General features: G+C 46.5%; 1 protein-coding gene across 1 annotated transcript; it reads left to right on the plus strand.

Moving 5' to 3' along the window:
• The first annotated feature begins 4,553 nt into the window (after positions 1–4,553).
• On the plus strand, positions 4,554–21,751 carry VSX1 (visual system homeobox 1). Its single transcript, XM_084829183.1, has 5 exons — positions 4,554–5,025; positions 8,822–8,894; positions 12,252–12,375; positions 14,324–14,504; positions 19,272–21,751. The coding sequence occupies exons 1-5, from the start codon at positions 4,554–4,556 to the stop codon at positions 19,541–19,543; spliced, it is 1,122 nt and encodes a 373-aa protein (XP_084685309.1). The 3' UTR covers positions 19,544–21,751.
• Positions 21,752–22,071: the final 320 nt, after the last annotated feature.

Consider the following 22,071-nt stretch of genomic DNA (forward strand, 5'->3'; position numbering starts at 1 on the left):
TGTGAGGTCCCCTGCTGCTGGTCTAGGGATGTGCTCACTTGGGGTGCCAGAGGGACTGTGTTTTGGTTCCCAACAAGCTCTTGCAAGGAGGGAGAAGGTTATACCTCTGTGGAAGCAATGCACATGCATAGCAGGTCCAAGACTGAATTTCTGGCTTGTTCCATGGCAGAGGCTGGTGGCTCTGATGTCAGTGGGGTGGTGAATCTGCTCCAGGTTTCAGTCAGAACCAGTCAGAATTCTAAAGGATAGCTCCTTTAGAGTTCTGACTGAAACTCGGAGTGGATTCACTGCCTCACTGACATCAGAGCCACCAGCATCCACTGATGTTCTGTTAAAAAGATCAGGTAGAAGGTGATGGGAATGACCCCTTCCGGAGACTTTGGAGAACTACTGCCAGTCAGACAATATTGAGTTAGAATCTAGCTGAAAACCATTACTGAAGCCTTCCCCAACACCCCCCTCATGTTTTGGACTACAACCCCCATAACTCTGAGCATTGGCCATGCAGGCTGGGGCTGATGGGAGTTGTAGTCCAACCATCTGGAGGGCATCACATTGGGGAAGACTGTATTAAGGGCATCCCTTCACTTTCCGATGAACTGCTATGCTGAGTATGGTACAGCATGGGGCCCCACTTACATTGGGGCTCCTATTACAGTATAATTGTATCTCTGTACAGACAGACAGACAGACAGACAGCCTGTCCTGCTTTCCTGTTACTGGGTGACTTTAAAATTCTTCGTCCTCTCTGTTGCTCTGTCACTTTGACAGAATGAAGAGGGAGAAGTGGCCACTTGTGGATGGTAATGCTTAGTGCAGATGCAAAACCAGGTCCACCATACTGTAGCAAATATTAGGTATGAGGAGAACGGCACCTGCTTGCATGTCTGTATGACTGATGCTGTGTGAGTGCTGTCAGAAAGACTGTGTTGAAGTTAACTACTTGTTCCCAGTTCCTTATTATTATCATTATCATCATCATTATCATCACTATTTATTACTTTTGTATCCCACCTTTCTTCTATCATGGAACTCAAGGTGGCTACATACAGTTCCCAGGTGGTCTCCACTCCAAGCACTGACCAGACCTGGACCTGCTAGCTTCAGCAAGGTGGCTGCCTCAGGTGCCTTGAACCAATGGATGCATAAACAGTCATAGCAATTCAGTAAGATGACTTAATAAAGTTTATGTGTTGCTGCACCTCAAGATAAGCTTAGCCTACCTTCTGTCATGTATCTCCAATAACCAGGGGACTGTCCCCTGTGATATCAACAATGCTCTCCAGTCAAAACTGTTGTTTTCACACTATGATGACCCCAGATGACAATACAAATAACTGCAGCTGTACACTCCAGAATAAGCTTTGGGATGTCCCAAATGACACACCCACATATCTAAGAGACTGTCCTCTATGAGATGACATTGCACAGGACACTGTCAAGCACAGTACCCCCATGCCAATGGGCCCCCAGAATTCTGGAAACAGGCAATCTCTTAATTCAGGAGTGGGGAACCTGTGGCCTCCAGGTATTATTGGACACCATCAGCCCCCAGCCAGCATGGCCAATGGCCAATGGTAAAGGATGATGAGGAATGTAGTCCAACAACATCTAGAGGGCCATTGGATTTCCATCCCTGCAGTTTAATTCAATACTGCCCTCTGGAATTTGTCCTACTGTATCATGTTTGTGTCTGCTTCAGAGAAACGTAGAGAAGGCTTTGTTCATCTGACGCTAACAACCCCATCTTGTCTTTTCTCTTCTTGCCCCACATTTTGCACAAATTAAACTTTGACAACATTTTGCAATTTGATGGTGAATTTCATTTCCCCTCTACATATTTTAAATATCATCTTGAAATATACTTTTCCTAGCAGAAGTGGATGAATAAAGCAGAGTGAGTCCAAAACTGAAGGGTTTGGCAGACTTTACTGAGTCATAAACAGATCAGTCCCTGGCTAAGCAGTCAGAAGTATAAAATAGAGCAAATCAGTCCAGTGTTCTAACAGAATGAAACGACTACTACAGATCATACTGAACATGCTAGTCTTTTTATACAAGAAACTCAGGCTAAAAGTAAACTTCTTTGGCTCCACCTGGCTGCTAGTCAACATCCCTCCCTGTGACCTGTTTGCACCCAGGGCTCTCTGGTTCATCCAGAGCTGTTAATTAGCTCTGCACCCTGAATATCCCTTGTTATTGTGCCTGCAAACTGTTTTAAAACTCTAATAAATTAACCCTTAGCTTGCACCTTGATTTGGTGTGATCCCCTGCCATTGTTATTCCACCAGCTTTAGGAAGACGCAAATTGTTTTTACTATCAAGTGTGAAAGACACGGTGTGCGTATATGGAAGTCCACCTTTTAAACATTTCATTTAATTGTGTATACTTACAAAATGGTAGTTAAAGAACATTAAAGGGAAACAAAATCAAGATAAGTGATGTTCCTGGAATTACAACCATTTACAAGTGCAATCCCATCAAGGTCTACTCAGCTGTAAGCCTCACTGAGTTCAACTGGGCTTATTCCTAGATAAATGGGTATAGGATTGCAGCCTTAGTCTGTCAATTAATCTGTAATAATTGCCACCCTTTAGCTCTTCACTCACATTTATCGTTGTGGAAGAGAAACCCAGACTTCACCTATGAGCAGGAATGAAGAGGAAAAATTTCCTTTCTGCAACAACAGTTCATTATTCATTTATTAGCATGGGGGCAGCATGACTGAAAATCATTTGTGCACCAAAGGAAAGTTTTGAGCCAGAGATGATGCTGGGGCAGCCATCTCTCCAGATGATTTAAACTCCAACTCCCACCACACCCAGGCAATATAGCCAGTGGTCCAGGCTGAGGGGAGTTGGAGGCCAAAACATCTGCAGGGACCCAGGGTGGGGAAAGCTGTGTTAGGGCATCTCTTAGGAGAGAGTCTCCTGGCGGTGTGGATGTGTCAGTTGGGGTGGCTTAAAACAGGGGTGATGAACCTCAGGTCCGCAGGCCAAATCTGGCCTCCCTGAAGTCCCAGTGTGGCCCTCTGGGGTTCCCCAAAGGCCACGCCCTCTACTGGTTTTACCCAAATGTTGATTGTTTGGTGGTTTCCTAGGTTTTGTGCAGTTTGCCCCCATTCTAAAAGGCTGAAATGCCTCTCCTAAGGCTTAGCTACTGGCAGGAAGAGCTGTAAGCTAAAACAGGCTGGTATGATTGTATTTCTGGTAGTTTGGGCCTTTTGGCCCCTCCTGTTTCAGAGCTTCTCTGAAACTGAATTTGACCCTCTTGGGCTGAAAGAGGTTCAACAGCCCAAGCGTAAAGCTTCTTTTGGGGTGTGAATCTCCCAGTGCCTTATTCTGAAATGTGGCCTGCAGGCATCATGCATCAAAGCAGCTTCTGCAGAAGGAATGCTTTGGACCACAAGACTACACTGGGGTGCATCTTGAAGGGGGCAGCCTCTTGGTCAGGGAGGTGTGGGGTATGGGAAAGACCAACACTCACTTTGCTGCACATGAGCATATCACCCTCAAACTGTGAACTGCCAAGAGAGGAACATAGGAAGCTGCATAGGAGACCATTGCTCCATCTAGCCCAGTATCGTTGACTCTCCAGAGTTTCAGGCAGGATTCATTCCTAGCCCTACCGGGGTTGAACCTGTGACTTTCTGCATGCAAAGCAGGTGCTCTGCCACTGAGCTACACCCACGCTCCCACCCTGAGAGTATGGGCTATTGGGTGGTATATAAAAATGCAATAATTAACTAAGGCTGCAATCCTATGTATGGTTAGACAGAAAAAAAAGTGGAACAACTCCCAGCATGCCCCAGCTAGCCATGCTGGCTGCGGGGACATCCTGGGAGTTGTAGGATTTTTTTCTGTCCAAACACGGATGGGATTACAGCCTTAGTTATTTTTGTCCTATGTATGCTTAGAAAGAAAAAAAAAAAGTCGTACAGCTCTCAGGTCATTTTTCTGTCCAAGCATGCACAGGATTGCACCCCAAATGAATGAGTTCTATCTTCAGGCTGCTCGAATACGGAGCAGGGAACCACTTTCAGCCTCGTCCATCGACTAACAGGCGGGGCGGTTTCAGCGGTCACCGCTGAGCATGAGATGATCTTGAGCTTCTGGCCGCAGAGGTTTGACGGCTGCCCGAGGCAAAACTCCCGGGCGATCGGGGCCGGGGGAAAAAAGCGATGAGGATGACGGTACCGGGACGGGGACGGGGACGGGGACGGGCAAGCCCGGAAAAGCCGACGGGGCGCTCGTCTCTCAGGCAGCCAGCACGCGATGTGAAATCGGCCATCTCGACGGCACAATGCCCGGCGGGCGGGGCGGCGAGGGGAAGGGGAGGGGGCGCGGGGGGGAACGAGGGATCGGGTGGCGGGAACGTGGCGGCAACTAATTCTCCGGGACTGGGAGCTGGTCGCCCCCGCCCCGCTCGCTTCCGCGCGCAGGGGCAGCGCCCCCCGCCCCGCTTCCCGGAGCTGATTGGCGCCGGTCGGCTCGGGGCGCGGGATAAAAAGCTCGGGCGAGGCGCTGCCCCTCCGGGCGGCGGCGGCGGCGGCATGACGGGCCGCGAGGAGCTCCCGGAGGGCCGCGGCGACAGGGGCAAAGCGCTGGCGCCCAGCGGCAAGGCGGCGGCGGCGGCGGCGGCGGCGCGCTTGGGGAGCCCGGCCGGCGGCCCGCTGCGCCCCAAGGGCTTCGCCATCACCGACCTGCTGGGCTTGGAGGCGGAGCTGCAGCCGCCGGCCGCCTCTGCCGCGGCCGGCGCGGGCTGCGAGGGCGCCGCGCGGGCAGGGGCCGGCGGGGGCGGCGCGGCAGCGGGCGGCCCCTGGCCGCTGGGCTTGGGCTTCCTGTGCGGCTTCGCCGCGCAGCAGCCCGCGGGGGCGCAGTGCCTCCTGCCGGCGCACCTCCCCTTCCTGCAGCCCCGGCCGGAGCTCCGCCCGCACCGCCGCCACCGCCACCGCCCGCGCCCGCAGCACCAGCACCAGCACCAGCACGGGCCGGCAGCCGAGAGGCACAAGGAGAACATCTCCGGTAAGAGGTCCGCCGTGCTCGGCCTTCGCCCTTGGCGCAGGCGGAGAGAAGCTTTCAGAGCGCGATTTGGGGGGCTGGGGGAGAAGTGACGGGGCGCATTGGGCGGGAGCCCGGGGGGCTAGCGGGAGCCTGCCCCCCCCCCGAATTTTCCTCTCGTCTACACTCCCCCCCCCAACAAATAACTAAAAAACAGGTTGAAAATAAAAATAATCTAAAATAACTTTAGAAATTATTTTAAAAGTTTACAATTTTGTATTTACAAGGCTTGCAAACCAGATGAGCTGCCCCCCCAGACTTTTTTGGCGCCCTCCTAGAACTTCTAGGCTGGCTACGGACCTGGGAAGTATTCCCCTCCGAGAAGATCGGATCCAGCCGTGGCCAGTCGGATGCCTTGGGGAAGTGTACAAGCAGGGCCCGATCCGCTCTTGTTCGTCCCCAGCCTCTGGTTAAGCGGTGCAGGTGTACAGCCTCTGAACGGGGAAGTTCTCCAGAGCCTCTCCCAAGGGGAAGAGCCGCTGATAGGCAGCCTATATCCTCCAGCCTTCCCCAACCTGGCACCCTCCAGAAATGTTGGACTACAACTCCCATAATCCTCAGCCGGCACGCTGTAGGGGCTGGTGGAGTTGTAGTCCAACATATCTGGAGGGCAGCAGATTGGGGAAGGCTGCTCCACTCAGTTAATTTGGATACCTGGTAACATCTAAGAGTATATTTTGAAAGGATCTCGGGGCACCTTAATACGGACAGGTGTATTGGTAACATTAGCATTGGTGAGCTGGAGTCCACTTTATCAGATGCATGAAGTGTTCTACTCAGTTCAGACACACATACATACTTGGGGAAATACACCTGTAAGCACACACTGGGCCAGATGCTGTGGCAGACTAACATGGGTACCCCCTTGGAGGAATGCTTTTGTTTATCCCCTAAACTGCTTTTTTTGGTGATATACTGCCACAAACCTTTTATATTCTCCAACGTACCATGCAAGTTTAGCTCCCACATTCCACTACTTGAGTATATCTTCTGTAGATATAATTGGTAGAACTTCTTCATTCGTTCTTTTTTGAATGGACATAGACTCTGTGCCTTTAAAAGCAGCATATCTGAAGGCATTAGACAAAACTTTCCCTGCTCTCGCACACCTCTGTACTGGCAAAAGTGTCGCCTGTTGATTCCTGCAGCTCACGTGGCTATTAAAGATGGAAATGCCTGCTGTGCCCATAAAAAGATGGCAAGCCTCTTGGATTCCTGGCCTTCTTCCACCAAGCAGCATTTTAGCATCACAGCACCCTTGTGTGGTGTGTTATGCTGAGAAATTGTGACTTTTCCATAGCCAGCCAGTGAGCTTCATGACTGAGCAGGGATTTGCACTTGGGGATTTCTTGTCTCAAACTTCACCATTCTGGTGACTGCCCTGTCCTGTCTAAAGGCAGAATGCCCCTGTGATGCACAAAGGAAATTGTGATGGCAACTTTTGTTAGGGAAAAGCGGCCTTGGAAGAAGGTGATTTGGCTGCTAATCTGAAACTCTGTGGGAGGAAGATAGTGGCTTGGGGGAGAAGTTACAGCTGAAAACAGCAGGTGAGGGAGGGGTTAACAACTCTCCCCACTTCATGCTCTGAATTGCTTTCTCCTTTTAGGGGCAACCATTTGGGGTTTGGTACAGATGTTTGTGTGTAAGGTAATATGCATAAATAGGTGTACAGTTCTAGTTATTGTAATGAAATAGGTGCCATTGTGGAGATCTGCCCTTTCCAAGGCTTAATTGGAGCTAAAATCTAATTTTTAGTGCCAGGGATAAGAGACAACAAAGGTGAGAGAGGGACTCCAAGTATGGGGAGTGTGTGACAACCAGCACCCATCGTTTCTGGGATTAAGGATGCAATCCTATGGACATTTAGACTGAAAAAAGTCCTACAACTCCCAGCATGCCCCAGTGGGCCATGCTGGCTAGGGGATGTTGGGTTGGACAATACATAGGATTACGCCCTAACAATACAGTCCTACTCATGTCTGTTCAGAGGTAAGCACTGCTAAATTAAATCAGTGGCTACTAGTCCTGATGACTAAATGCTCCCTCCAGTATCAGAGGCAGTATGCCTAGGTACACGAGTACATGCAGATGTATGCTGACTTAGGTGGATGCAAACATTTGTTAGAAACTTGGAATTTATGCAGAAATTCCCCCATGCATGGTTTCACTTGGGTCCTCCTCACACCATACACCAAACAAGGGGGTGGGCCAAAGTAAGATCTCCAGATGCTTTGGACTTTAACTCCCAGAAGCCCCACCAGCATGGCCAATGGCTAGGAATGCTGGAAGCTGAAGTCCAAAACATCTGGAGATCTACTTTCTGCCCACACCTGCACTAAACAATGTAGGAGCTGCTTTGGGGGGGGGGGTGATATTTCACATAGCTGCAGTGTGTGAACACCACAACAATATGGGCAGGGTGCACCATGTAGGTCAGCTTTCGCCAACCTGATGCCCTCCAGACGTGTTGGATTACAAACTCCCATCATTGTAGTCCAACACATCTAGAGGACATCAGGTTTGGGGAAAGCTGATTTAGGTCTTTATTCTCCAATTGGCACCCCACCATGAGGGATGGTGCCAGTTGGAAAACCCCATAGAATCGGCCTTGCCCACTTTGTGGTGGAGTTCACTACTGCTGCTGTGCGGGTTATCACTATGGAGAAGTGGCTGGGTTTGTGTGTGAAGGGGGACTCCATCTTTCCGGGGTAGAAATGGAATGGGTGCCTGCTTCAATTAGCAATCTCATCGAGGGAGTGCTGATGTCTGCTGAGAAGTCAGAATAACATTTGAGGGGGAAAATGGGCACAAAGCTGCTATTGAGTTCTGAAAACGTCTGTGCCTGTGTGTGTTATGCTCTTACTTGGCTAGAGATATATCTGCATTCTTGGATTTTTCGAAACATTTGGCATATGTTTGAGAAAAACTGTCCTCTCAGCTATTGGGGAGCTGAGGTGTTCTGAAATGATCTGCTTGAAACGAGAGAGAGGCAGCTCTAATATAATCTTTGATTCTGTATACGTTATATACTTAATGCTTCATTAAAATGGAAAAACAAAGGTTATCTGGTGGTAACTTTTGTTGTGTCTCAGATAAGACTCTTTGTTGTAGGACCAACCAGGTTTGCTTTCTGTTGGCCCATCGGTAGGCAAATTGGGCTGACTCTAATTCTTCAGCCTCTGCCTTACTTAGCCTCACAGAAAGCTGCCCATCTGTTCTAGCTGCTCTCCTGGTGCTGAAAAGTCCATGTTTGTGCCAGCACTCCCCACCCATTGCTTTTGCCTGGCGCTGGAACTGGATAGAGCTGACCTATATTTCTAATGGTTGGGGAGAGTGAGTTTAATCAACTCTGGCTCCATGCCAACTCTGTGTGCTCTCCTAGGTGGCAGTCGCCTGCCCCCTCTTCCTTGGTTCTTTCCAGGGCATGGGCTGACAGAAAGGTTGCAGATGGGTTAGGTGACAGCATAGGACTGCATAGGTAGCACCAAACAAGGCTATCTGTTGCGCGTGCGCACGCTCGTATGAAAGATATGGAAACAGTGATTTTCCATCGCTGATGCCGAAGACTCTGTGCTCATCTAGGTGTCGCTGCAGATGTGGAATTCCCTCCGCAGGGAAGTCGGTTAATCCCAAACATCAGGGGGAGTAATAGCAATAATAATATAATAAAAATAAATAATCAAAGTGAATGGACCATTCTTATACTGAAAAAGAGATTTGATCGATATCTTTCTTCCCCTCCTGTCAAAATGTTAAACAGATGAAGACAGTTTATCAGGGGACAAGGAGAAACTGAAGGCACCTGAGATCAAGAGAAAGAAACGGCGGCATAGGTACGAAATGCAAATAACATTGGATACATAACTGGAGTCTCCCCAGCTTCAGTTTGTAACATATATTGAATTATTATATCTTGAATGAATCTTGTCCTAAGGATATTCCATTATCTCTTTTTAAAAAAAATTCATTTCCTGTTTCTATATTGTAGAAGTTTAAAAAAATATCTTTAAAAGACTCTGGTCTGTGCGTGTTAGAAAAAGAAATGACCACTTGAGAGTAAGCCACATGGAAGTTACCGAGTGTGTGATTTCTGTGACTGAGTCCTGGGGCTTGAGATAACCCAGAAGCAGTCCCATATACCTTGGAAACCTGAAGGCAGGGACAGGGAATCCATGACCCTCCAGAAATTGTTGGACTCTGTAACAAAACCACATAGGTTATCTCTCTTCTACCACCAAGTGTAATGATACAACATAGGTTATCCCGCTGCTCCCACCACATGTGTTGGGACACCATTGGCTGTTCCACCTATGTTTCCTTTAAACTCCCCCCCCCCAATTAAGGCTTGGGTCTATGAAACTCCCTGCCACAGTTTTTAATAAAGTTCCCAAGTAGACCCTGCCATTTCGGAATGCTGCCTTGACTATAAAATCTTTAACTGCAACCACCAAATTAAACCTTCAATACCTAAAAAAGACTCAGTAGCGTGGTTCCTATGGTGTATGCATGGGATTGGTTCTAGTGCTGGTACGAGTCTTTCAAGATTAATGAAATTGATGTTAATTAAGGGATCAATTTGCAAAGGGGAATAAAATGTCACTTTCAACCAATAAGTTATGGTACTTAGATTAAATATTCTTGGTTACCATTCCTAATAATGTGTAAGAGTCTCCCGAGCCAATAAACCTCTCAGTCTCTTTTTCCTCTGACTACACTTCCCTAAACTCCACCCCAGTCTTCCTCTGCCTCCAGCTCTTCCTGCTGCTTCTGGCTTCCAGGGCGATTCTGTTTCAAGGACTCTTGTTGAAGTTCCTGCTGATCAGACCTCTAACTAGAACCTTCTGGTGCAAGGCTTTGCTGCCTGCTTGAGGCTTCACTACAACCTCACAGCATGGCTTCTCGCTCCCCTCTGCAAGCACCTCCAGCCTTCAGATCTTCCTCCAGTAGGGTTCTTTCAGATTGGAAGGCTTTCTCCTTCCTCCACTCTGAACTGTGTTCTCAGCCACCAGCTCTCTTCCAGCCACCCAAACCAAGTGACTCCCCTGTCCTTTCACTAACTGACCTTTTCTTAAATCAGCTGGCCAGAACCTCTGACCAATCATGTTTCTTATGGACTGTTAAATTCTCAATCTAATTTGTTGACTCCCCCACGCCCCCTGACTAATCCAAGCTAAAGCAGCTTCTCCCCTAGTCATTTTGAAACTCTCAGCTGGAAGCCTCCCTTCCATTGCAACCGTAACCAAAGCGGCCCCCATCTTATTGCCAAAACACAGGAACATAGCCAGGCTTCTAGCCTGCTTGGTGACACTCAGAAGTTACTTACAGAATGCAAGTACCACATGACCTTTGGCTGGGGTTGATGGGGGTTGGAGTACAACAACATCTGAAGGGCCACAGGTTCTCCACTCCTGACGCAGAAAATGAGAAGGGGACAACAAAGTAGTGGCGATGGTGAAGAGCAAGAGCGGGAAGCTGTGGGCAGGCTACTTTGAGAAGCTGGACTGAGGGCTTCACTTGCCTTGTCTTGCCACTGTCAATATTTTTATACTGCCCTTTCATATATTATTTACATTAAACTGACAAAAGTATAACAATATAAAAACTCAGAAACAATTAGTCTACAACAGTCTTCGCCCAACCTGGTGGCCTCCAGGCTGCAACTCCCATAATTCCCAGCCAGCATGGCCATTGGCTGGCTGGGAATGATGGCTGGGGATGATGGGAGTTGCAGGCCAACACATCTGGAGGCTGTTAGGTTGGGGAAGGCTGGTCTACAATATATGGAAGATGATAATTCATACTGGTACAATACATATATGTCAAAATATTTGATAAAAGTCCATAAAACAATTCTTCAAAATGTAACTCTTGTCTAGATCTTCAGTGTGTCAACAAGCCCAGCAACTGCCAAATTATATCAGGGTCTCCTCCCATTATGAGCCTCGTGTGGCGCAGAGTGGTAGGCGGCAGCATTGCAACCGAAACTCTCCCCACGACCTGATTTCGATCCCAGCAGAAGCTGGGTCTCAGGTAGCCGGCTCAGGTCGACTCAGCCTTCCATCCTTTCGAGGTCGGTAAAATGAGTACCCAGCTTGCTGGGGGAAAGGTAGTCATGACTGGGGAAGGCAATGGCAAACCACCCCGCTATAGTCTGCTATGAAAACGCCAGCACAAGCGGCGTCCCTCTAGGGGTCAGTAATGACTCGGTGCTTGCACAGGAGGAACCTTTCCTTTCCTTCTTCCTCCCATTAGCAAGTTTCCAGTTTCTGCCTCCAGAACCAGCTGCTCTTCAACAGAGCTGTTTCTGCAGAGATTTCCCTATAAATCTAGGAGCCCTGGCAGTGTACTGCCACCTCATCCTTTCCTGTAACTTGTGAGGCTGAAAAATCAAATTCCAGACACAGGCAAGCACAAGAGGACACCTTCATCTCCAGGCCAGCTTTCATTTTGCACAGCATTCTGGGAGTTGCAATTTGCAAGAAACTGAACCTGGGATGGACTTTAGCCCCCTCACCCTGCCATTGCCCTGCAGCTGAGCCAGTCTATTTGCCAATTAAAGGTTCAGACCAGGCCTGAACCATTTGTGGCCTTTAATTGTGGCCTATCAAGGGTTTGTTAAACCTCCTGCCTGTCTGGGTTTGCAAACTTGTGAGTGTGATAGAGGGAGAGGGAGAACCTGGCAAGCCACAATACAGGGTTGGCGACTTGCATTCAGCTTGCTGGACCACTAAGTCATGCAGGCCTAAGACAAAGATGTTTAAAAGTTGTCATAGTTCATTGTACGTGCTGTAAACAGGCTTGATCTAAAGCTGCGTTGTATTATATTATTTAAAGCATTTTTATCCCACTTGTCAGCCAAAAAGGCTCCCAGAATGGCATACATACAATCAATAAAAAGAAGACAGTCCCTGTCCACAAGCTTATAATCTAGGAAGTCGCAACACAAAAAGAAAAGGGGATGGGGAAGGAAAAGGAAAAAAGGGATAAAAAACAACAACCAAGTGGTCTTTGGACAAAACATAGTGATCATTTTGCCATAGACAGCAGTGGCAAATCAGTACAAGTTCATGTTCATTTCTTGCACTGGACAGAATATGTGTTTTTCACTTACACATCTGGCACTAGAGGAGCATTGCTTTTGAAAGATGTAACATGGCCATCATGACTGATTTAGTGTCTTGTCCCTGCAGGACTGTCTTTACTGCCCATCAGCTGGAGGAATTGGAAAAGGCTTTCACTGAAGCTCATTACCCTGATGTGTACGCCAGAGAAATGTTAGCCATGAAAACCGAGCTCCCTGAGGATAGGATACAGGTATGTTGCTTTGTGTCTGTTAAACCATCATAAATAAAGGCTGCGTGCACAAAGTGTCAGTGCATTCATTTAAATGTAAGGCCTAGGGAGGCTTACCAGACCTTTTCGGTTAGAGCAATGTTTTGGACTACAGCTTCCATCAGCCCCAGCCAGAATGGACCATAAGCAGGGATGATGGGGGCTGTAGTTCAAAACATCTGGAGGGCACCAGGATGGGGATGGCTGAGTTACAGGTTCCCAGTGTGGCTTGTAACATCCCTACTTCATGCAAATTATTGAACTGTTTTCTGGGCTTGAAAACTGATGCTAGAAGCAGTGCAAAAGGCCTGACTTGCCAGTGGCTGCTCTTGCCTGCCACAGATGGAACTCAACTGACCTTTTTTATTACAGTGAAAACTGCTGGGCATCTGCCTGGTGGGGAATTTTCAGCCCATTTGAATTTGACACCCCTGGGGTTAAGGAGAGGCTGGATAAATATCTCAAAGGAATTATTTTATCCTAGCAAATCCCAGCACAGTGCAGGAGACCGGATTGGATAATCTTCCAGCCATCTGATTCTAATTCAGCTCTACTAAAATGGTTCAGGCAGACTGGGGTAGCCTGTTGAAATATGTAGAAAAAACATTATCTGATGCTAGTTGCCATCTATAACGTGCTTATTGCAGAACATTTCCATCGACTTGGAAAACAGACTAATGTAAATGAGTTGTCAATTGTTGCAGCTCATCTTACTGCTTGCTCTACATCCATGGTTAAGCACGTTTTGATTCAGTGCCAGAGAGGGATTTCCAAATACTTCTTCAGAATCTAGCATTACAGTAGAATCATAGAATCATAGAATCATAGAATAGTAGGGTTGGAAGGGGCCTACAAGGCCATCGAGTCCAACCCCCTGCTCAATGCAGGAATCCAAGTCAGAGCATCGTAAATGGAAGCTTTACAAGTGTGATCTGCAACAAAATGTTGCCGTGTGGAGTGCTGCTGTTCAGGATTCTAGCCACTCCATTCCATTCCCCTCTCCCTCCCATTTTCCATTTCCTCTCCCCAGACCTTCCTCTTGTGTGTGGGTGATGCTCTTTTGGCTTCATAAGCAATGGCATTCACAGCCTGAACATGGGAGATGATGGGCAGGTTGCTGGTATGTTTGTAGAGGGAATGGCAGATGATGCTGTACAAAAGTTGGCTTGGCAACAACAGCGGTTGGATCTCAGTAATTTAAAGTTGTTGCAAAAGGCCGGGTAAAAAAAAAACCTTAAAGAAAATGTTATGGTAACATCTTAATAAAAACCTGGGAAATAACCAGAGTCCATTTTGTCCAGCATTCTGTTTGCACAGTGGCCAACCAGCTGCCTGCAAGAAGCCCACAAGCAGGACATGAGTGCAATAGCACCCTCCTGCTCATGTTCCCCAGCTACTGGTGTACATAGGAATAGTGCTTCTGATACTGGGGGTAGCATATAGCCATCAGGACTAGTAGCCATTGATAGAAAATTACTTACTACACCCTGTGGGCCATGCATCTGGGAGAACATGCATATACAAATGCAAGTGTATATCTGAGTTACTGCAGATCAGGGACTCTTATACAAAACTCTAAAACTGGCCAGCGGAGCTACACAAAAACCTGTCAGAGGCAACCAATTAATACTCAATACTGAGACTGAGAGAGGCGCAATTAGTGCAAAGTCAGCCATTTTGTTCCTTGCAATTTTACTTGTTATTATTAACTACTGGGAAAAAACACTTGCTGATAACACAAATCACCCAGAGATCTACGAGTAGGTACTGATCTACCTTCTGCCCACCCCTGGCTTAAAACATACTTATGCTTTCTTGACCTGACATGCTTTATTAGATGCTCTCTTCACTCGCTACTCCTCCATCCCTTGCATAAATATGGATACGCATACTATGATTAAACATGCACTCCTGGATGTACATCCAAAAGGTTTGGTTTCAAAACCGAAGAGCCAAGTGGCGGAAGCGTGAGAAATGCTGGGGCCGCAGCAGCGTGATGGCAGAATACGGCCTGTACGGTGCCATGGTGCGGCACTCCATCCCGCTACCTGAATCCATCATCAACTCTGCCAAAAGTGGGCTTGTGGGCTCCTGCGCCCCTTGGCTGCTCGGTAAGCAAACGTAGAGCATTGTGCATGAACAGATTGTAGTAATGTTCAGCTAACTAAGTGGAATTGCTTTCTGTGTGAAGTGCTCGCCAATGCCCACGCTCCCTTCTTTCAATGAAAGGTTTGATTCAATCGGCTTTTCTACATGAGGCTTTTAACTCACACCTTAACTGAGGCTTCTGCTTTGGGATTCTTTCTGGGATTAAGATTGGCTCCTTGACACATGTTTTTTTTTCTGGGTTTTTTCCTCTTCCTTTCTAGATGTTCCATTACACAACCACTAGGTGGCACTGTGGTATAGCAGAATTGCACAATTACATTAGGATTCTATGACACCATTCAGAAAACATACTGGACTTTCCTCATTAGGAAAAAACAACAACCGTGATAATGGTTGCAAAGCATAGGAGATGCCCTGGAGGAGGAGGATGTTGTGTAAAGGACCAGGAAACTACCATGAGTGAGGAATCACAAGCACACAATAAAAGCCTCGTGTAGGAAGGCTCTGTGACTGGCATTACTCAGGTAGAGAGCGGATTTTGTCCTCGTCCTAGTGCCGCTGCTGAGTGAACTCCTATTTATTTATTTGTTTATTTATACTTATATAATACTTAATATAATAAAATCCCTAAGCGGTTTACATATAATAATAAAATCACAGCTTAAAATACACTATTAAAAACCATTTCAGCCACAATAAAAATGCTGTGCTGTGGACACTGTTGTAGTGATAGTAAAATCTGCCCTCCAACCCTGACAAGGAACCTGCAGAGTATTGTGCATGCGCTCATGCCAGTCTGCATATCTGTATCGGGGGTGCAGAACCTCTTTCAGCCTGAGGGCCAGTTTCCATTTTGGAGAAGCTCTTAGGGGCCACATTTCAGTAGTGGTTGGGGCTGAAGACTAAAGGGGTGGGCCCAAAACCACAAAAAATACCAGCATATTTAGCTTAAAGTTCTTATCACCAGTAACTCAGCCTTAGGAGAAGCATTTCAACCTTTCAGAATGGGGGAAAAACACACACAGCTGGGAAACCACCCAATGATTGGGGGGGCTGAAGAGCGGGGGCCAAGGGAAGGGGGCATGGCCATCTGGAGAACCCCAGAGGACTGGATTGGAGGTCCAGATGGGTTAGATTTGGCTCCTGTGTCCAATGGAAGCTGGTGGCTCCAATTTTGGTGAGACTGTGAATCAGTCTGGGTTTCAGTCAGAATCGGCCGGAACTCCAAAGGAGCTATCCAAGTGCTGAACCTATTTTGGGGATAGGGTTCAGCACCTTGGAGAGCTCCTTTAGAATTCTGGCTCATTCTGACTGAAACCCAGAATGGATTCACAGCCCCACAGAAATCGGAGCCACCAGCCTTCACTGCCCGTGCTTGAGATTCTCCACCCCTGGTGTGTGTGTGTGTGTGTGTGTGTGTGTCCCTCCTGCCACACACACACCTTGCAATATACAAGCCTACTCTGCATAGGCGCCACCCATCATAAGAATGGGTATTTGGGCAGTAAACATTACAAAGGTGGTAAAAATGCGAGCAACAGAAATCTCCAATTTTTTTTAAGTGACTTTATTTGATGTTCAGTTTTCACCTTTGAGTAATAAGGACATGCTTGGTAGCTGGCTTTTCCTCATGTAAGAGAGTGGACATTCAGATTTAATTATGTAAAGCAGCATTTGTCCTTATGGTAAGTATAAATTAACCTCTGTTTAAGATCGTTTTCAGAGCTAATAAAACAGCTTCATCCCCAGTTCAACAATCCCCTCCTCCTTGCAGGATAGGGCCTGCTGCATGGACAAAGCAAGCTGTCCTGCTTTTGAAATCTCCAGTGGAGATTCCACTATTCATGGAGCTCAGGAGCAGGGCAACTGCTCTGCCTCCCATGCATGGAGTGGTGTGAGACCTTAGTATGCATGGCTAATGGGCACCATGTGAATTGGGAAAGCAGATCTGCTTGTCCATTTCCACCTGACGAAGTATTGCATAAGTGGGAACAGGCACAGTGGTTTTGCAGCGTAGGTACCCACACTAGGGAAAACATACCAACTACCTGCTTCTTAATGGAGGAGCGAATGTCTGTCATCCTAATACAGACGTGAACATATATTGCACCGAAGTACCAAGCCCTGTATGTAGGTATTACATTAGTCGCTTTATAAAAACCAGTTCCCTAAATGACATACAAAATCAGTTTCTACTTAAGTTAATGAAAGGGAAATGATGAATGTCAAACGATTTGTGGGAAAATGGGCACTTCAGTGGCAAATGCTATTTTTATATTTCGAAAATGAATGTAATGCACAATGTGACTGAAAAGGTGGACAAACATGGTCCAAAATATTCACAGCATCTCTAAACAGAATTGGTGGTGCAAACCTATGCATGCCTACTCAGACGTAAGCCCTGCTGAGTTAAATGGGCTTGAGTGGGTGTAGGATTGCGGCAGCCTGAATGTGGTTGTGTTATACCTTTGTAGAACAATAAGCATAGATGTGGACCAAACTCCAAATAGCTGTTTTTGGCATACACTCCATGGGACATTAAAAAAAATGGTTTGTGTTTTTGCTGCGTGTGTAGTGAGAGACACCTGTACAGCGCTAGCACACCCAGTGGGTGCTGATGGCTCTGATGTCAGTGGGGCGGCGAATCTGCTCTGAGTTTCAGTCAAAGCCACTCAGAGCTCTAAAGCATCCTGGATAGCTCTTTCAGAGTTCTGACTGAAACCCAGAGTGGATTCACTGCCCCACCAACATCGGAGCCAGCAGCCTCTGCTGATAAATCGATAATGCAGATTGGGAGTATGAGAGCTGATAGTTGGCTTGGGGCAGCCGTCCGCAACCTGATGTCCTCTAGATATTTTGGACTTCAACTCTGATCAGTCCCAGCCAGCATGTTCAATGGTCAGAAATCCTGGGAATTGTTGTCCATAACATCTGGAGGGCACCTGGTTAGGAAAAGCTGGCTTAGAGCTATGTGCAGCTAGGTTGTTTTAGATTGGATTTAATTATCTTACGGGAGGCTCCCTCATTACATGGTAATGTGTATTACTTCAGTTATTTCAGAGTATGATAAACCAGCCCTGCTGCATTTAGAGGCCCTTCTGCACAATCTGCTGAATGGGGCCCTGGGCTTCTGCCCCAAAACCCTGGTCTCATGGCACCACTGGCTATGTGCCTGCTTCTGTCCTCTCTTCCATAGAGCAGCGTGGGAGAAGCTTGGTGCCAATATTTTTAGGGGGCTGGAAAGATTGGGCCTGCATACCAATCCTGCTCCTCTCTCTCAGCATTTTGGTAGTGTTGCCTGATAGCAGAATGATCATCGCATTCATCTGTTGGGAGTGTGTGTGTGTGTGTGTGTGTGTGTGTGGCTATTTGAGTACTGCTCTCCCCTTGTCCCTCCCCAAAAGAGAATGTGACCCTTTCTTAAACTTGAGTGTCTAAGTGCTGAACAGATAGCTTCTGGCACTGGGTAAAATAAGCAAATTTAAAGGTGTGACCCAGCATTCCCTGTGATGTCTTAGGGGCACACCTTTCAAATTATGTACAACTTCTATCTGGGCTTGAGTAAGGAGTGGTAAAATGTCATAGGCAATGCTGAAGGGAAAAGATGAACAAAGGGATAAAAGAGCTTAAGGAGAAAGACCAAGAAAGAACAAATCAGATACAGGAAACAAAAAATTGAATAGTGGGTCCAATGTTACAGGTGGGATTAAAAGTGGACCCCAGTCTGGAAAATGTAAAGATCATCACAGATGACAGTCAGAAACACAAGATACTTCTATGGGTTCCTGCTTATTTTGGGCAGAAACTGGTAATCATTCAGGGTGACAGGTTGTTACAACATCTGCCTCTTCTACCAGGAAAAAAAAATTATTTATTTCAGTAATTTATAGGTTGCTTTTGTTATTATTAAAAAAAATCCCAAAGCAGCAAACATTAAAAAAAGCAGAAATATGCTAAAAAATAAAAATGAGTTTGCACAAAGAATAGGAAGCCCAATATAAGAGGATAACACCACATGAAAAAACATGCGGTTACAAAAGGTCCTGAAAAAGATAATAGAAAACTGAAACACGACTTCCCCCCACATCCTCCTTTCACTAAAAATTAAGCATCAATGGGGGTATTTACACTTAACAAAGAACACCCGTGCTGGATCAGACCAAAGGCCTATCAAGACCAGCATTCTGTTCCCACAGCGGTCATTCAGATGCCAGTGGGGACCCACATGCAGAATATGAGTGCAGTAGCACCCTCCCACTTGTGTTAAGGATATAGAAACATAGCGATCTCCCTTATATGGAGTCAGGCAGTTGGTCCATCTAGCCCAGTATCGTTGACACTGACTGGAAGCTGCTCTCCAGCGTTTCAGGCAGGATTCTTTCCTAGCCCCACCTGGAGATGCCAGGGATCGAACCTGGGGCCTTCTGCACGCAAAGCATGTGCTCTGCCACTGAGCTACAGCCTCTTCTTTGTTTCCCAGCAACTGGCATTGAGAGGCATACTGCTTTTGACACTGGAGGTAATATATAGCCATCTTGGCTAGTAGCCATTGATAGCCTTAGCTTCCATGAGGATAAGGTAGGGGTGATGGCGGTGGTGGGCAGGAAGACAAATAGGGCAGGGCAGGGCAGGGCAGGGCAGAAAGATAAAGTACGATGAATGATGATGTGTTTCAGGCAAGTTACAGTACTAGCCTTCTCTGTCACTGTTTGGTTTAATCGGTGCACAATCTCTTAGTCTGGTCATTGGTGATTCTTGTTTCTTTAAAGGAATGCATAAAAAATCAATGGATGTTCCAAGAAAGCCTGAAAATGAGGAAAAGGGAAATGGTGGCTGGAAATCTGAACACCCTGATGAGGAATTAAAAATGAAGCAGATAGAACAGGAGAGACGCTCCACAGATAAATTCAGCTCAATTGACAATTCTGAAGACATTGCAATGGATCTCTCCAGCACAGCAAAGCATGAGAAAAAGAACAGCACTTTGAGACAGAGTCTCAGTGGAGGCTCACAGCCAAAAATGAAAGGCAGTGAGCACTAAGTATGGGGGACTGGGGGAGGCAGGGCAGAGATATGACAAAATAGACTAAAACAAAATCAAATAAACAAGCCTCTTCAGTGCTCTGGGAAATATGAATATTAATGTTTTATTAATATTTATTAGTATTTTTTCAACTGATTAATACAAGGTTTTACATGCAAATGATACCTTTTGAGATGGGGCCTGTCCAAGATACAATTTATTTTTTCAACTTGAAAGTTGTTTATATGTACACAAGATAATAACTAGGTGTAGCTGATTTTTTCTTCTTAAAATGTCTAATTAAGTCACCTTTTATTAGCGACTCTAGCAAATGATCAGGAAACCTGCATTTTATAATAGAAAAAGAACTGGGAGGCATTTCCACTGAATGGGATGGTACTGATAAAAATAAGTTCGGCTTTGTTTTCAGAGGTGTTACCCCTTAACCAGAAAGCTTGTTTCTGAGTTCCAAAATCCATGGTCAGATAACACCTTGATTAGGGCCAACCAAATATGTGCAAAATTGTTGGCAAGCTTTTGGGAGATTCCCACAATCTTGTGTATATTTGGCTGGCCCTAATCAAAATATTGCTTCAGTGGGGATTTTTACATTTTTCGTATGGACCAGCATGGTTTACTTTGTTTTACACATAACTCGCCCCTGAGATTGCATGCTACCTATAGGACAGGAATAGTTAACTTCAGTAATTAAGGGGGGTACTGCAGACTCTAATGGGGAGGCAGGGAGGAAGAGACCATCCAGTCTCAATGCAGGCATCAACCTCTATAGCAAGGGTGGGGAACCTCTTGCAGCACAAGGGCTGCATTCAGTTTTGGAGAACCTCTCAGGGCCTGCAGTACAGTGGTGGGTGGGGCCAAAGGCAAAGGGGAATGGGGCTGAAAATACCAAAAAAACCAAAACCCAGCATATTTTTGCTTAAAGCTCTTACCGTCATTAACTAAGCCCTAGGAAAGGCATATGGGAAAGAAATCATGCTAAAGCCAGGACACAATCAAATGATCAGTGATCAGGGGGATGGGGCTGTGGTCATCTGGGGAACCCTGGAGGGCCAGATTCAGACCCCAGGAGGGCTGGATTTGGCCCCTGGGGCTGAGGTTCCCCACCCTGCTCTATAGAAAAGTAAAATTGCCTTGTGCAGTTAGGGGCTCTGCATGTATGAAACACATGGAGACTGTGTGTCTTGCTTACAAATGAAACTGTGAGCAAGAATTTGCTGCTGAAAATTTGTTTGGGCCAATCAAGAGTTCTTCAGGAGCTGGATTACCAGCTGGCCATCCATGCAGCCTTCTCCAAGCTGGTGTCCTCCAGATACACCTTTCAGATATGCCATTGAGCATGCTGCTTGGGATGACTGGAGTTGTGATCCAACACATCTGGGGGGCACCAGGTTAGGGAAGGCTGCTATAGTGTATACTTGATACATTTGCACCAGACTCTGCAAGTGACTGGGTCCCGATATTTCCACTAACTTCAAAGGAGTTTGCGTCAACAGTGTATGTTGGACAGAACCCACTTGCCCACACCCAAAGTTCTGTGAAATGCACATGGAATTAGATATGAGAATAAGTGCCCTATTTTCTTTTGTGTTGGAGATTCTAGCAGGTGGCCAATTCTTGGCCCTTTAGAGAATGGCTCAGAGACCTTGCTTGCAGAGTTGTGTGTGCATAACAAAGCCCCTTTATTTGCTTAGAAGTTGCTGTATCAGGGTGCCTGCCTTTACAATATGCTATAGTCCAGCAACTACTACAGGAAAGCCGATTTCTAGAAACACTATGGACTGTCTCCTTGGCCCCCTGTAAATTTTTCTAGCCCCACTGATTTTACTAGGGCAAGTAACGGAATGACACTGTGCAACTCTTCCTACAAATTTGCATTTGGAAAAAAATATGCAATAACTCTACATTTTTAATGTTATTTCACATGCTATGCATAATATAACTCAAACTTGTATAGAAGAATATCAAGCCATAGAACCCAGAAATAAAACGTTGCTATTTTGTAAAATGCCATAGGAAAATATTTTGTAATTATTATATGTCTGTAAAAGTGTTAATGTTTGGGGTTTTTCTTCCCTTGGTCTTTTTATATTTATGTCTTAAAGCACTTTAGATACCTGCATTTTCCTAATGTTATCCTCCCTCCTTTGTTTGTCACTTATTTATTATGATGCATTCATAAATAAACATCCTGTGTTTCTTCATGGCAGTTGGGTATGTATATGCGCAGCTTGATTGTAAAAATGCAGTCATGCTCACTTGGAAGACACAGTGGACATGGGCTCTCTGCTGGGTCACAAATCAACTTGGAATGGAGAGCAGTGAAACAAAACCTCTACGGGATCCCTGGCTAACCTGAGGGAAATAACAAACACAGAGAGAGGCAAGTAGGGCTCGCATCAACAGCACGCATGGTCAGGTACCAGCCAAGGGCCCGCACGCCATCAGAGGCCCACTGGAGTTGCTCCTCTTCACCATTGCAGCCTGCTTGTTCACCTGCCTCTCATTCTGGCCCAGACAATGGTAAT

Source organism: Heloderma suspectum, chromosome 1 (assembly GCF_057233095.1).
Source record: "Heloderma suspectum isolate Gila_16-S chromosome 1, 16-S_ref, whole genome shotgun sequence".
NCBI lineage: Eukaryota > Metazoa > Chordata > Lepidosauria > Squamata > Helodermatidae > Heloderma > Heloderma suspectum.

Coding starts and splice junctions, on each gene's coding strand:
- VSX1 (XM_084829183.1), top strand. CDS start 4,554: ATGACGGGCCGCGAGGAGCTCCCGGAGGGCCGCGGCGACAGGGGCAAA. Junction 5,026..8,821: donor GCACAAGGAGAACATCTCCG/GTAAGAGGTCCG, acceptor AATGTTAAACAG/ATGAAGACAGTTTATCAGGG. Junction 14,505..19,271: donor CTGCGCCCCTTGGCTGCTCG/GTAAGCAAACGT, acceptor GTTTCTTTAAAG/GAATGCATAAAAAATCAATG.